Source organism: Coturnix japonica, chromosome 14 (genome assembly GCF_054131305.1).
Source record: "Coturnix japonica strain WE chromosome 14, WE-NBRP24, whole genome shotgun sequence".
In the NCBI taxonomy this organism is placed as follows: Eukaryota; Metazoa; Chordata; class Aves; order Galliformes; family Phasianidae; genus Coturnix; species Coturnix japonica.
Genome location: NC_140676.1, coordinates 13,331,049 through 13,343,303, shown reverse-complemented (window position 1 = coordinate 13,343,303; position 12,255 = coordinate 13,331,049). Strand labels below are relative to the sequence as shown.

The 12,255-nt window shown below is 44.6% G+C and overlaps 2 protein-coding genes across 9 annotated transcripts in view; one reads left to right on the top strand and one right to left on the bottom strand.

Moving 5' to 3' along the window:
* Positions 1-247: 247 nt before the first annotated feature.
* Positions 248-8,229, bottom strand: LARP6 (La ribonucleoprotein 6, translational regulator). Of its 5 annotated transcripts, XM_085515704.1 has the most exons (5): positions 7,457-7,773; positions 6,411-6,559; positions 5,275-5,374; positions 3,208-3,400; positions 248-2,587 (listed from the first exon to the last, which is right to left on the bottom strand). In XM_085515704.1, the coding sequence occupies exons 3-5, from the start codon at positions 5,325-5,327 to the stop codon at positions 1,517-1,519; spliced, it is 1,317 nt and encodes a 438-aa protein (XP_085371830.1). In that variant the 5' UTR covers positions 5,328-5,374; positions 6,411-6,559; positions 7,457-7,773; the 3' UTR covers positions 248-1,516. The 5 variants fall into 5 exon arrangements, with proteins under 5 accessions (XP_085371830.1, XP_015728071.2, XP_085371829.1 ...); XM_015872585.3 differs by lacking the exons at positions 5,275-5,374; positions 6,411-6,559 and having other exon boundaries at positions 7,457-8,229; XM_085515703.1 differs by lacking the exons at positions 6,411-6,559; positions 7,457-7,773 and having other exon boundaries at positions 5,275-5,536.
* A 33-nt stretch (positions 8,230-8,262) lies between these two features.
* LRRC49 (leucine rich repeat containing 49) overlaps positions 8,263-12,255 on the top strand; it is a 38,442-nt gene continuing 34,449 nt past the window's right edge. For 3 of the 4 annotated variants that reach the window (XM_015872583.3, XM_015872581.3, XM_085515702.1), the window contains exons 1-5: positions 8,263-8,363; positions 8,539-8,601; positions 9,021-9,108; positions 9,882-10,073; positions 11,500-11,599. In XM_015872583.3, the coding sequence (XP_015728069.2) occupies positions 8,304-8,363; positions 8,539-8,601; positions 9,021-9,108; positions 9,882-10,073; positions 11,500-11,599 (503 nt within the window). In that variant the 5' untranslated portion in view covers positions 8,263-8,303. The remainder of the gene's footprint in view (positions 8,364-8,538; positions 8,602-9,020; positions 9,109-9,881; positions 10,074-11,499; positions 11,600-12,255) is intronic. The other variant, XM_015872582.3, reaches the window with a different exon arrangement.

The following is a 12,255-nucleotide window of genomic DNA, read 5'->3' as shown; positions in this document are numbered from 1 at the left end:
ATGGCCCTGTATCAGTTGTAGTCCTGATAAAGGCAGGCTGGCACATGGTGACACGTGGCTGCTGCACAGGTTCATGGTGACAGGTTATTAGTGAAGTGGGGCTGGTCTGGATGCACCGTGAGATGATGTGGTTGTACATAAGCTAGAGTTAGAGAACTGCTCATCTGATGGCTGTGTGCTCACCTGTCTCTTAGAAGCTCGCAGATATGCTGTTGATTTAACAAGTAAAACAAAAACAACAACCAAATACCACATAATTTTTAATAATATATATGTATATTTTAACATATATTATGTATTTTACAATGCTTTTGCCAGTAATCAAAGTCAGGAGTCAACTTGGGGGATTCCATTTGTGTGAAGTCAAAGGAAAATATTAGAAAAATACATGTGGGCGGCTGAACAACGATGCACAGAACTGGTGATCTCTGCCAGTCAGTCCTGGCAACGTGTTACTGCAGTTATTTACAGCACAGAGTTCTACCCCTGAAATTAGAAGCAGGGGGAAGAGGGCGCGTTACTGAATGAACTGTGAATTCTGAGCAACTATTTCTAGAATCTCTTACATTTGAAGTGAAAAAGCAGCAGATTTAGACCGAGTTAATATTCCGTTTATTTCCATCTGATTACACAAGATAAAACTTACAAAACAGCCTTCGATGCTTGGAGTTTTCACATCACGGGAAAGCAAGCGCTTTGGTCCTGTTAAACAAGTGACTTGGGAGGTTCTGGCAAGCAGGGAGCAGCTGCTCACTGGAGCACATTGCTCAGTTAGAGACAAACCCAGAAGGTCTTCAAAACTTACATTTGTTAGGATTTAAGAGGAATTCATACCAAGCTTATTGTAATACAACTGCTGAGCAGTAAACATTGGCACACTGCTTTTCAGGTTTGCAAATAGTGTCATTGTGTTAATGATCCCAGATGGTGCTTCAGTGTGTTCAGGCATTTCAAGCGAACACATGAAAAATGCAGATAAGGGAACTGCAGTAGGTAAGTGTGTAAATGGCTGAAGTACTGGAGCATCTCATGGGAGAGGATGAGAGAGATGAAGCTGTTCAGACTGGGAAAGGCTCAAGGAGATCTCAACAATGTATTTAAGTATGAATGAAGATGTAGCCTGGCTCTCCCCAGTGTTACATAGTAAAAAGAAAAGGGGCACAAACTGAACACAGGAAATTCTATCTGAACATATGGAAACAGTTTTTTTTATTGTGTGTGTGTTTGAATGCCGGGGTTGGATTACCCAGAGAACTTGCAGATGCACAGAACCCAAGCGTGGTGCTCAGTGACCTGGTGCGGCTGACCCTGCTCAAACAGCGATGCCTTCCAATCGTAACTATCCTGTGATTCTATGAAGTGAAAATACAAATATACAAATGATAAAGTCTCAGCGTGAATATAAAATGTTTAGAAATTAAATACTGACTCAACTCAGTCACTTAAAGTGACAGTCTTTCACCAGGCCTGAAGAAAAGAACTTGACTGAATGGTGATATTATTTTTAAGGAAGGATTTATTCATTCTTCATGGCTTTCCTTCTTTCACAGCCACTGTGGAATCCTTTAGTGCCATCAGGACCTCTGGGCAGCCGCAGCACCCCTACGGGTAGACCATCTGCATTTTGTATTTTCCGAGCTAGCATGGGGCTACTGACCGGACTCTTCTCTTGTGTTGTAGTCTGAGCTTTTCTTCTCTGTACCCAAGGACTACCAGACGGTGTAATGCTGCTGTCTGAGGAATAATCTGTGCATTTTCTTGGAATTTCAGGACTAGTGCTCAGGTTGAGTTTGCTGTCTTCAGCCAGTGGAGACTTTTTGGTCACTTTCCTTAGAGAGGATGGACTGTTCCAAGGACTTGATCTGGGTGATACGTTAGGACTCAGATGGTTGTTTGGGTGCACGACGGGACTCAACTTGCTTGTAGTACTTGTCACAGTATTTCTGCGTCCTGAGAGTGGTGATGTAGGATTACTCTCTGGCTCAGAAGAGCTATTTGCTGATGATTCGTCACCAGTAAACTGAAGTTCCTCAACTCTCTTGTTAAGGGATCTAACTTTCTTCAGACTCTTGTTGTTATCTTCATCACGGTTCTTGTCTTTAGGGACTTTCTTCTTTGGAGGTTTCGTGCCAATGAGGACAACTTTCATGCCAGTCTCTTTCTTTTCAGCACACATGAATTCATGAGCCTGCACAGCAGCATCTACTTCTTCAAATTCTACAATTGCACATTCCTGTGTTCCCATTTGCGTATACCGACTGCTGAACCTCCTGATATCAGGGGGCAGATCCCTACCAGGCTTGAGAATACGAACTGATGAAATTACACCAAAATTTACAAAAGCTTTGAGGAGATATTCCATTACTTTTTCTTGTATACATCCGTTTTCTTGTTTGTTAAGACCCTGCAGTTCAGAAATCATGTGGATATCATACACAAGTAACATCCTGGTAGGGAGGTTTTCACTTGGAAACACTGGAACTGGTGTATTTCTTCTAACCTTTCTGTTATCGTCGTTGAGCTCAAGCATGTCTGAGTACTTCAGTGCGTGGGCCGTGGTTCTCCAGTCACGGGTAAGGTGTTTCACCTTGAAGACAGACACAGGTTAAACAGCACACCTGATCAAACACACATAAATTGCATTAATTTTGGTACTGAATAGCTTTGCAAAGATCGACAGTCCTGACAAAGTACTTAAAATGTAATTTGAAAACCGTTACATGCACATACATGGGAGCTCCAAATGTGAAATAAATACAACCGGAGAACTATGAATAAAAACCACCTCAACTTAGAGTTACTTTAATTACTCGATAACTTCTAATTCTTGTTTGGTTTTGGGCTCTCTGTGCTTTTGCCAAGGCCCTTCTCAGAGACAATAAAGTAGCTCTACCAGGATAACTGAATTACTCGTGCGTAGCTGATCTAGAAATGAATCTCATCCTCTGTTCTGCTCATGATTCCTTCCTGCTCCCAGAAAGAGAATTTAAAAGTGCAGTCCTGTAAATGCCTGTGATTTCCCCAGGCCATCGTGAAAGAGTTGAGAAGTGAATGCTGTGGATGAGAACAAGCCTCACCACCACATCAAAACCGAGTCAAGGCCTCAGAGAGGCAGGTAAAAAGAAGACTGTAGAACTGCCTGTAGAAGTTCTTTTCATCCCTCTCATATATCTTTGTAAGAAAATTACTTTTAAGAAGTTAACTTACTTTCTTAAAAGAAGTGAGGAGTTTAACACTGACGTAGCCCATCTTATTTCTTCTCACGTGCTTTAGAAGGAAGGCGTCTTTCTCAAGGTTCTCATCTGAGAAATAATATTCAATCTGTGCAATCAACTTCTGGATCAGGTCATTTTCTGGTGGTTTCCAGTTCTGGTCAGAGTCATCATCATTTTCCCCGCCACTGAAAAACAGATAATTTGATCAATAGGACCAATAGGACTCCATCTCTTATTAATAGATTAAAAGAATGAAACAAAAAACAAAGTGAAAATGAATACCCATAATGTTAGTTTCCAGCTTCTTTTATAGATAGGCAGTGGATAGGTAGAGCCCTGTCCATCTGAGGCAGGAGGCCGGCTCAGATGATGCTTTCCAGTCAGTGTAAGGAATCAAATTCCTGAGCTCGTGCCAAAAGCTGATCTCAGTGTGGAACAATGACACATGTTTACAAGTGTCTTCAAAACGCTGCCGGCTCAAATCTTGCACCAAAACAAGAAATGCAAGTGCACAGGAGCTTACATCTCTGCTGTGGCAGCATTTGGTTTTTCAGCACGAAGGTGTTAACATTTCTGTGCTCCATGAGTATAACAGGGAATTCATGTTCTAAACTGATGGAACCGTATTTTCTCAAGCATTTTCACTTTCTGAATGCAATTGGTGTCAGCAGCCAGTTTCCAGTGAGTAATGCAGGCTGACAGGACTGCTGAACTTTTTACAGGTCAATCCTGCAGTGTCAGAGTAACTTCACTGGCTGTTTACTGAGGGACTGGAGCTCTCTGTAGTGTCAGATTAAGGACAGTGCCGTGGTAGTGGTTCACGTGGTATCCCTCAGGAATAGCTGTAGGCAGGTTGCTTAAGAGATCACACCAATTTCCTGTCTCCCCCTGCCATGCTGCTGTCTACGTATCTGTGCAGCGTAGAGCACTGCCCAGAATTCTGTCCTAAGAAAAGATCTTGGAGCCATGGAACTGAGACCAGCTTGTTGCCACATCCCATTACAGCCACGTGTTTGTTGCTGGAATACAAACAACCTTTTGAGCTGCCGTCCAGCTCTGAGGCAAATAGCTCACCCACACACTGCAGCCACAGATGTTGTTATAAGAATTATAATGGCAGTCTAGGAGATGTTTGGGGCTTTTTCCAAAGCTATGAGCTGTCTAGTTCTGCTGTGGGACCATCACTAAAGTTCCTACAATAATAATAATAATAATAATAATAATAATAATAATAATAATAATAATAATAATAATAATAATAATAATAATAATAATAATAATAATAATCCACTATGTTCCCCAGTCCTTAAAAAATCATGTAATTGTTATTGTTCAGACTGTCTCTCATATACCTCAGTGGTAAAAAGGAGGAGCCATTTCCTCAATTTTTTCTTAAAGTGGTTTTTGCAGTTTGTGAGATTGCTGAACAAGAGGGAGCAGGCTTCACGCTGGGGTGCCCTGAGGGCAGCTCTGTAGGCAGGCAGAGGCTGCAGCCATTTCTTGTGGGGACAAATTAGAACAAGGTCCTACTGCAGGCTGATGTGCTGCATGGTGCTGAGCTGCCCACACCATTGAGTTGGCAGCAGAGCCCACACTGCTCTGGTCAGTGGGTTCTGCACAGGGAACACACTGCACTCCCAGATGTGACCAGTTACTGCAGGCTTTTGAAGCTAGCTATTTATTTATGGCTCTTCCCCTGGGCAACAGCTACACACAGCCAGTCTGTCACACAACCCTAGAAATCCCGTCAGAACCTCTGTAGCCACTTAAGGAGGTCGGGCTTCAAAGGCTGACAGGAGTGAGAGCAAAAGAACCCAAATTTCAGTCACTGGAAAATGCTGGAAGTGGAGGGTAACAGATGAAGTTGTTATTAAGACAGGAAAAAGACTTCAGTGGCCTCCAGTTGTTGCTGATTTGAGAAGGAAGGAAAACAAGGTAAAGTGATCGTTTTTCATTCTCTCACTCCACAACCTCTCGTCTTCCATTCACTGTGTGCAGAAGAAATCACGTGAGTATGTCAGCACTTTAACATATCCACACTTTGCTAAGTAGAGCTTACCTTAAGTACAGGATGGAGCTTACAACTTTTACAGGTTTTATTAGTACAGACATTTGCAGGTATTTTGAAGCTTCAGATGGAAAGAAAATGCAGCATCGTGCTTGGAAAAAAAAAATGGACTGCATCAGTTCTGTTCTTACAGCGTTAACACACGGAGTCAGGGTGACACATCTCAGCTCTCTAAAACATTAAATATCGGGCACACTTTGAACTGTACAGCATTTCTGTGTTTGGCAAACAGTTCAGCTTTCACAAAATCTTCAGGGCTCTTATAGCAGCTGTCAGTAATTATTGTATTGGGAGCTCCCCATCCTGCAAAGGTGGGAATTGATAATTAGCTGTGTGTTAACTCCTATTAATGACCAACTGGTACTGCCTGCGGGGGGGGTATAACTGAAGGCTGATTTGACGATGAATCGATGTCAGTCAGCACCGTGAAAAAAAAGTGGTGTTTTATCTGCATAGTTTTGGGGTTTACAGTATCAAAACTCACAAACAACATATTAATGTAAATGGAATCTGACACCTTTGCTGAATCTAGAGAACAGCAGTGTTGTTGCATTAATAAGCACTATGTGGCAATATAATAAACAGATCCAACAGCAGGCTCACTCAAGGCAATGGAAATGTGTTAACAGAACCAACTGGTACCAGCAGGTGTGATATAAACTAGCAGGACTGACAGCTGCAGATATCATTAAATCTCAATTTTGATTGCAGAACTGATACCACCATTCAAATCTTTCACCTTTGAAGGTCGGATTCCCGTGTCTGGCTGCACTCAAAAGACATTTAAGTTGGGCAAGAATTATCTTTTGTTATGTGTAGAGGAGCAGCTCGTCCTTCTAAAGCCTGTATATTTTTGTGAAGTACCTGGCAGCTGAGAGACTGGGGAACAAACACCCTAAATATTCACAGGACTCCCCTAGAACTGTGGTGTCTCGACCATGTAGGATGGCTTTCATTTTGTAAGCAATAAGAAGACAATTCTGAGTAGTGCTGGAGCTCAACTAGGCTGAAGCTGTTCATTCCCAATGCTTGGGTAAATCATTTCCTATCCAATGCTTCGTCCCCATATGTAACTTCTTAGCTAAGGTTATATGCAAAGGGCAGAAGCAGGTGTCAATTCCACTCACCGGCTTTTGGTGCAGAGCCTTTACAGTGCTGTCCGTGGCAATACCTCTGGCTTTCCCTGGATCAGGGAGAGGCCATTTACAAAAAGGCCACCTCCAGCAGAACTGAACATATCGGCATTGTCTGCAAACATGTCTGAAGACTGTGCCTACTGTAGAGGATTAAATAAGTGATGTTTAAGAGTTAGCTGCTACGTGTTACAAAATTGAAAATATAACCGCACCTTCTGCAGTTATAGTGTGAGCTGGGGCTAAAAGCTCATAGACATACACAACGAGTCAGAGCGATGCTCTACTGTTACTGCTGGTATGGCCTTATGGTGACATCCTGTTTGAATGTTACATGATCTGCAGGCCAGCTCTGCTCAGTGCTCTGTGCCGCTTCCAGCAGGGCTCACACCACTTACTGAGTGCAAAGCAGAGCGTGCACTCCAAAACCAGGCAACTGAGAAGGCTTTGAAGGTATCACCGCCCTCTGTGGAACTCGTCCTCATCCAGGAGCAGCCTTACTCCTCATTTTGTCAACCTATGCATCATTAAAAGAATAAATCTATTGATGAGTTCATACAAATTGGCCTCAGTGCTGTACCCAAGAGCATCTGCACACACAGTGCTTTCCCGAGGGCAAGCTCTGAATTTCCTACTGTTCAAACTCTAAATGTACATTCTGAAGCCCTTGCTAAGGTTGGATGCTCACACGGTGCACTGCCACAGGTCCGTGTCTGCTGATCTTACCACTTCAGCACAGAGAGCACTATGGGCGTTATCAAACGGTGAGTCACGGAGTATGTTATAAGGCGGTCCGTTATTTCACCTCTGAGCAACTCGTGTCCAAAGCCCCAGCAAAATCTGCTGCTTCACGTGTAAATTCTACTACAGAACATCTAAATGGTTTCCTGCCAAGAACAAACACAACAACCACCACAACCCTCAAACCGAAACAAGCAGCCGGGCCGCAGCTGCGGGGTGTCACGGTGTCACATCCAGTCCCGATTCACTCCGCACCGCCGCCGTTGCATCAGCCGCGGCCCCGACCCGTCCCGTCTCACCTGGATCTCCCGCACCGCCCCGACTCCTCCTCGCTGCAGCTGCCGCCGCCACGCGCCGCCGGGCACCGCGCTCCTTCCTCCTCCTCCTCCTCCTCTTCCTCCGCGGCCACACGGATCTGCACGGGGCCGCCGCTCGCTGCGAGTTCCGGGCGGGCGGCCCCGAGCTCCTCGGCCCCGTGCTGCCGCTGCGCCATGGCGCCCCGCTCCGCTCCGTTCCTCTCCGCCCGCGGCAGCGCTCCCCGCGGGCCCGGTCCCGCCTCGGGGCTCTCCCTCCCCGCCGCTCCTCCTCCCGCTGGCAGCACCGCCCGGCGGGGCTCAACCCGAGCTGTGCGGGACGGCGCTGAGCTGTAGGGCCGGGAACGAGGCGGGGAGTGGTGAGGAAAAGGAGGGTGTTTGTTTTTGTACAGCGGCTCCGCGTGGGATTCAAACGGAGTAAAGACTTGAAGAAATGATGACGATCTCGAGCCGCCTTAACTCACAGCCCGTAAGGCTGCGTTGCGGTGGGCTGGTTCTGCTATTAAAGCGACAGCTGCGTTTTCGTCTCATCGCAAATCCCTCTGCAGACATTCAGGGGGACCTTCCCCGTCAGTCAGCCGTGCTGGCGATTAACGGCGCTTTAAGGAAACACCACCACGCTGACCCAGCGCCCAACGCTCAGCACCGATCACACGACGCCCCGCTCCGAGGACGCTGTGGGGCAGCGGTGGCTCTTGGCGCTGTGAGGCGGGCGGAGAACCGCGCAACCGGGCGTGGCGTCCGTCATCCCGCCTCCCCGGAAGCGACAGTTACTGCGGTAACGGCGGATTGATTTCCGACAGGGCGGCGGCCGGCACCGAGCAGCGGGTGGATGGACATGGTGCCCAGCAAGGGCCGGCAGGGCAGGGGATCGCGGGCCGCGCCCGGCCCGGTACGTGTCTGTGTGTCTGTGTGTCCCCGCGGGGCGGACGCGCGGTGATGGCGGTGGGTTCTCCTCAGTGTGTGAGCGCGGAGCTGGATGTGCCGCCCTTGGAAGCGGGATGAGCCCGCTGTATTGGTGATGGAAGAACGTAATCCTGTGTGTTTTTCTCTCTTCCCGTGCTCAGGCCGGTAGCTGCGGGCTCCAGCTGCTGATCCAGGCATCCGCAATACCCAGTAAAACCAAACCAGTAATTGCTCTTTTCTTTCTTCAGTAGATAGGTGGATTCGTGCAGTTGTGTGCCACGTTTCTGTGCCACATGTCTGTGCTTTCGGATGGGCATTGCCTTTCCAGCAGTGCCGTGGTGGTTTTTAACTCTCCGCCTCGTGTAGCCCATAGCCCTCTCGTGATGTCTGTAGGGTGTGTGAGGTGAAGCTGCTGGGCTGTCCCACAGCCTGCTGTACATTCAGTGTGTGATCTGTCATGCTTCCTTCTGTACCCCTTCTCCTCCCTTGGTTGCAGTGGTCTTTTAGGGCGCTGTGTGTGCGTTGTTTTTTTTTCCCCTTTGTTTTGTGAGAACCGTATTTGTTCCTCAGGCTGTGTTTGTCTGTTTGAGGACACTGTTTGCCTTTGAAGACCTCAGTGTTTCTCTCACATGTTTTGTTCTAGTTTGACTTCAGGATAAATAAAGAATCACCATCCCTTCACAACAGACTTCTGCAGCATGACCTGGAAAAAAACTATTCAGGAAGACAAGGTGATGCTCAGGAGCCTTTCGGTTTGGTTTTTTCTTTGTTTTTTCTTTGTTCTTTTATTTTTTGGGGGAAGGGAAGGTAGTGTGGAGGGGTAGAAGGGAGAAGCTTTTAAATTTCTTCTTATGAGCTAAACAGTAAAGAAAGGCTTTATTATGAGTAGAAAAATGTTACTGTCTTTCATACATGACTGGTTCTCCTAACTGAGCGTGTTATATCCTGAAACTCCATAATCTGCCCTCCTCCTCCCCAGTGCAGATGGCTTTTCTCGTTGTTTTTCTGTTCTTTCTGCCCATAGAGAAGCATTCCTTCTCTCACCCACAGAGCTTCAATTCTGTGAGCACCACACTCAGCTCCCCTGCCCCCTGAAACCACACAGTTCTCAACCGTAACCTCTTGTCAGATGTCTGGTATTTTAATGTATATAGACAAAGTCTGATTCTGAGATGTGAAGGGATGATTTTCCTCTTGAGTGCTTCTGGCTTTGAAAAGTGAGGTATTTGATGGCGTCACTGCTAACTGGTGAAGCCTGGAAGAGCTCTGACACACAGCTCTACTGCTGCTGCTCGCCTGTCATATAAAGGCAGTGGTGGGCTACGATAGGAGGTGGTTGCTCATTCTTGGCAATGAAATATCTGTATGGCACTTCATTATTCATCCCAGAATATAATTAAGACTAACAGCTGTTTGTAGTGGGTTGGCTCTCAGGGCTGTTCTGCAATTTATTTTTCTATGAAGTATGTTTAAGTTCTGCAGGTTTGTTTTGTTTGCCTTACAGGAGACCCGAGAGTGTTGAGTCCTTTGGTGCGCAATAAGCAGCTGTATCTTCCAGTGCCATCCACTCTGACAGAGCTTTCTGGTTTGGAGTTCAAGCAAAACGCAGGTTCTTTATCTGGATTTGGGGAGTCTTCTATACACGCAAAACCCAGATCCCGACAAAGCAGTCACAGCATTAGTTCACATGCTTCGGGTAAGAGTGCGAAGTTCTCACTAGCCTTGTATTTATTTACTTATTATTTTAACTAGGTGTTTAATTGAACAGTCACAGCCTCTAAGATGTTTCCTCTGGCTGATGGGCTGCATAATTGCATAGTGTGTGTTGTCTGCTGTTCCCGTGGTGTATAAAGAGATCATTGTCAGGAAACTGCTAGTAATATCTTCCAAGTTTTAATGAAGGCATTTAAACATCAGCTTTTTATGTACCTTTCTGTAACGAAAGGACAATGATGGGGATCTGCTATGACATTCAAAGTAAAAAATAATGTTCTTCTCTAATTCTTTATGTTTATTGTCTTGAAAACCTGAGGCACAAGTCCTTTAACTTCAGCAACAACGTTAATTGATTATTTTTAAGACTCAGAATTTAAAATTCTTTTTCTTTGGCAATTCATTTCACTTTGAATGGTATGTAGAGAATATTGATTGTTACACAGCGTTTTTTTAGAGCCGCTATTAATGAAAAGTTAGAAGGTAGCACCGAAGAGCTTCTAAATCAAATTAAGCACAAACAAACTTTGGTATTTATTTAGCTTTTTTTTATAATGACGTGTTCTACACAACAAGGAGGTTGCTCTCTGTACAAATAAAGAAATTAATTCTTGCTTAGTGAAGAATTTGTGTTTATTTTCTCCATTAGCATATTCGTTAAAAGAAAGTGCAAACATGGATGATGACTGTGTGTTGTTGAGATGACATACATGCACGATCTATTTCTGACCATTATTTTTCAGTGGGTTGTTCTCCAAATAAGCTAAAGCTTGCCGTACAGGTTGCTGATTTGTTTTTTTGTGTATCTTTGATCATTTTCCCTCTTTATCCTTATATTAACAACATGAATATTGCTGGTTGTTTTGTGAACATGTTTTAAAAGGTTGTCTGTTTTTCCCTTGTAATGGTGTGAAGCACGAAGCAGTCACAACTAGGAAGCGCATGCACTCACATGTGAAAGAATTCACATTTCTTTCTGGCTCAGTGGGACTGCTGCTGTGTTTCGGTGCTTTGGTTTTTAATCGGATTAACTTCTACTCTATCTGTGTCATTGTGGTTGTTCTTAATATAGATGGTATCCGCATTAAGTTCAGATGTTGGAATTGTGAAACTAGCATGCAGTCTTACCTTATGGCAGCACTGGGTAATAAACAAGCATCTACAAACTGTCTGCTTACCACAAATTATTTAAAAATAACCCTGTTGTGTGTGAGCTCAGTTGATGCAGGTTTGCAAGTGGGATGTAAACTAAAAATGGCAGAAAAGAAAACTGGTGGGCCTGAGTCCTGAGTGCAGGCAAAATGCATTTCACGTACTATGTAATTCTTTCAGGAAGAAGTAACTATTAGTGATAGTTATTGAAATGTTTTTGTGGTTGTTCATGTGTTCTTTTGATGATTTTCTGATAGATAACACCAATTTTGGGAGCAGTTCATCAATAACATTTCCTGTCTTGCAACGTACTGCTGAGGAAAAAATACTGAACTCGGATAGACTTACCCTGGAAAGGTGAGCAGGGAGTGGAGTCCAGGCTCAGCAGCTCGCTGCTCTTGTGGCTGCTGGTCTCAAGGGATGAGTATTCCAGCAGTGCCTGTGTGGTGATGGTAGGTGTGGGGAGGTGGGCTGCATTTCTTGCTCTTTGTTTCCTCTTTTAGAGGGGACCTGTGTTCCACTGAGGTGTTCTGTGTCAATTTCCTTGTGGTAAAAATTCAGTGGTGATAAATATATCCATGCAGCAATCAACTAAGGCAGGTAGGGTTTTTCATTTTAAACTAAGGAGTTTAAGAGCTGAAGTCAAAGCCATGCAAGAAGTCTATAGAAAGTTGGGGCCTGTGCCTCTGTTAATTGTAATCTGATGCATTAACTGTAGAGTGTCCGTTTCCTTAACCGGGGCATAAATAAATAAATAAATAAATAAATAAATAAAGCTATGTGTGAAAACCACATTTAATTGTAAGTAATTGTGTGTATGTACATACACATTTCCATTTATTTTTTTCTGTTTATTGGTGATGTTTATGTAGTCAGAAAAAGTTCAGTGAGGCCAGCAGGATGTCTTTTGGAGATAATCCTGCCGTGAGAATGACCATTATCAGCATCATTTCCTGTGTCTTTTAGCTTTCCCAGTAACACCTAACATTTTGTGCACTTATACTTCAAATGTG

Bases quoted from the DNA above. Each gene is read 5' to 3' on its own strand.
- LARP6 (XM_015872585.3), bottom strand. From the start codon at position 7,650: ATGGCGCAGCGGCAGCACGGGGCCGAGGAGCTCGGGGCCGCCCGCCCG. The intron at 3,401-7,456 runs GTGAGACGGGAC...TCTGTTTTTCAG, and splicing joins GGGCGGTGCGGGAGATCCAG to TGGCGGGGAAAATGATGATG. The intron at 2,588-3,207 runs GTAAGTTAACTT...TCTGTCTTCAAG, and splicing joins TCCTCACTTCTTTTAAGAAA to GTGAAACACCTTACCCGTGA.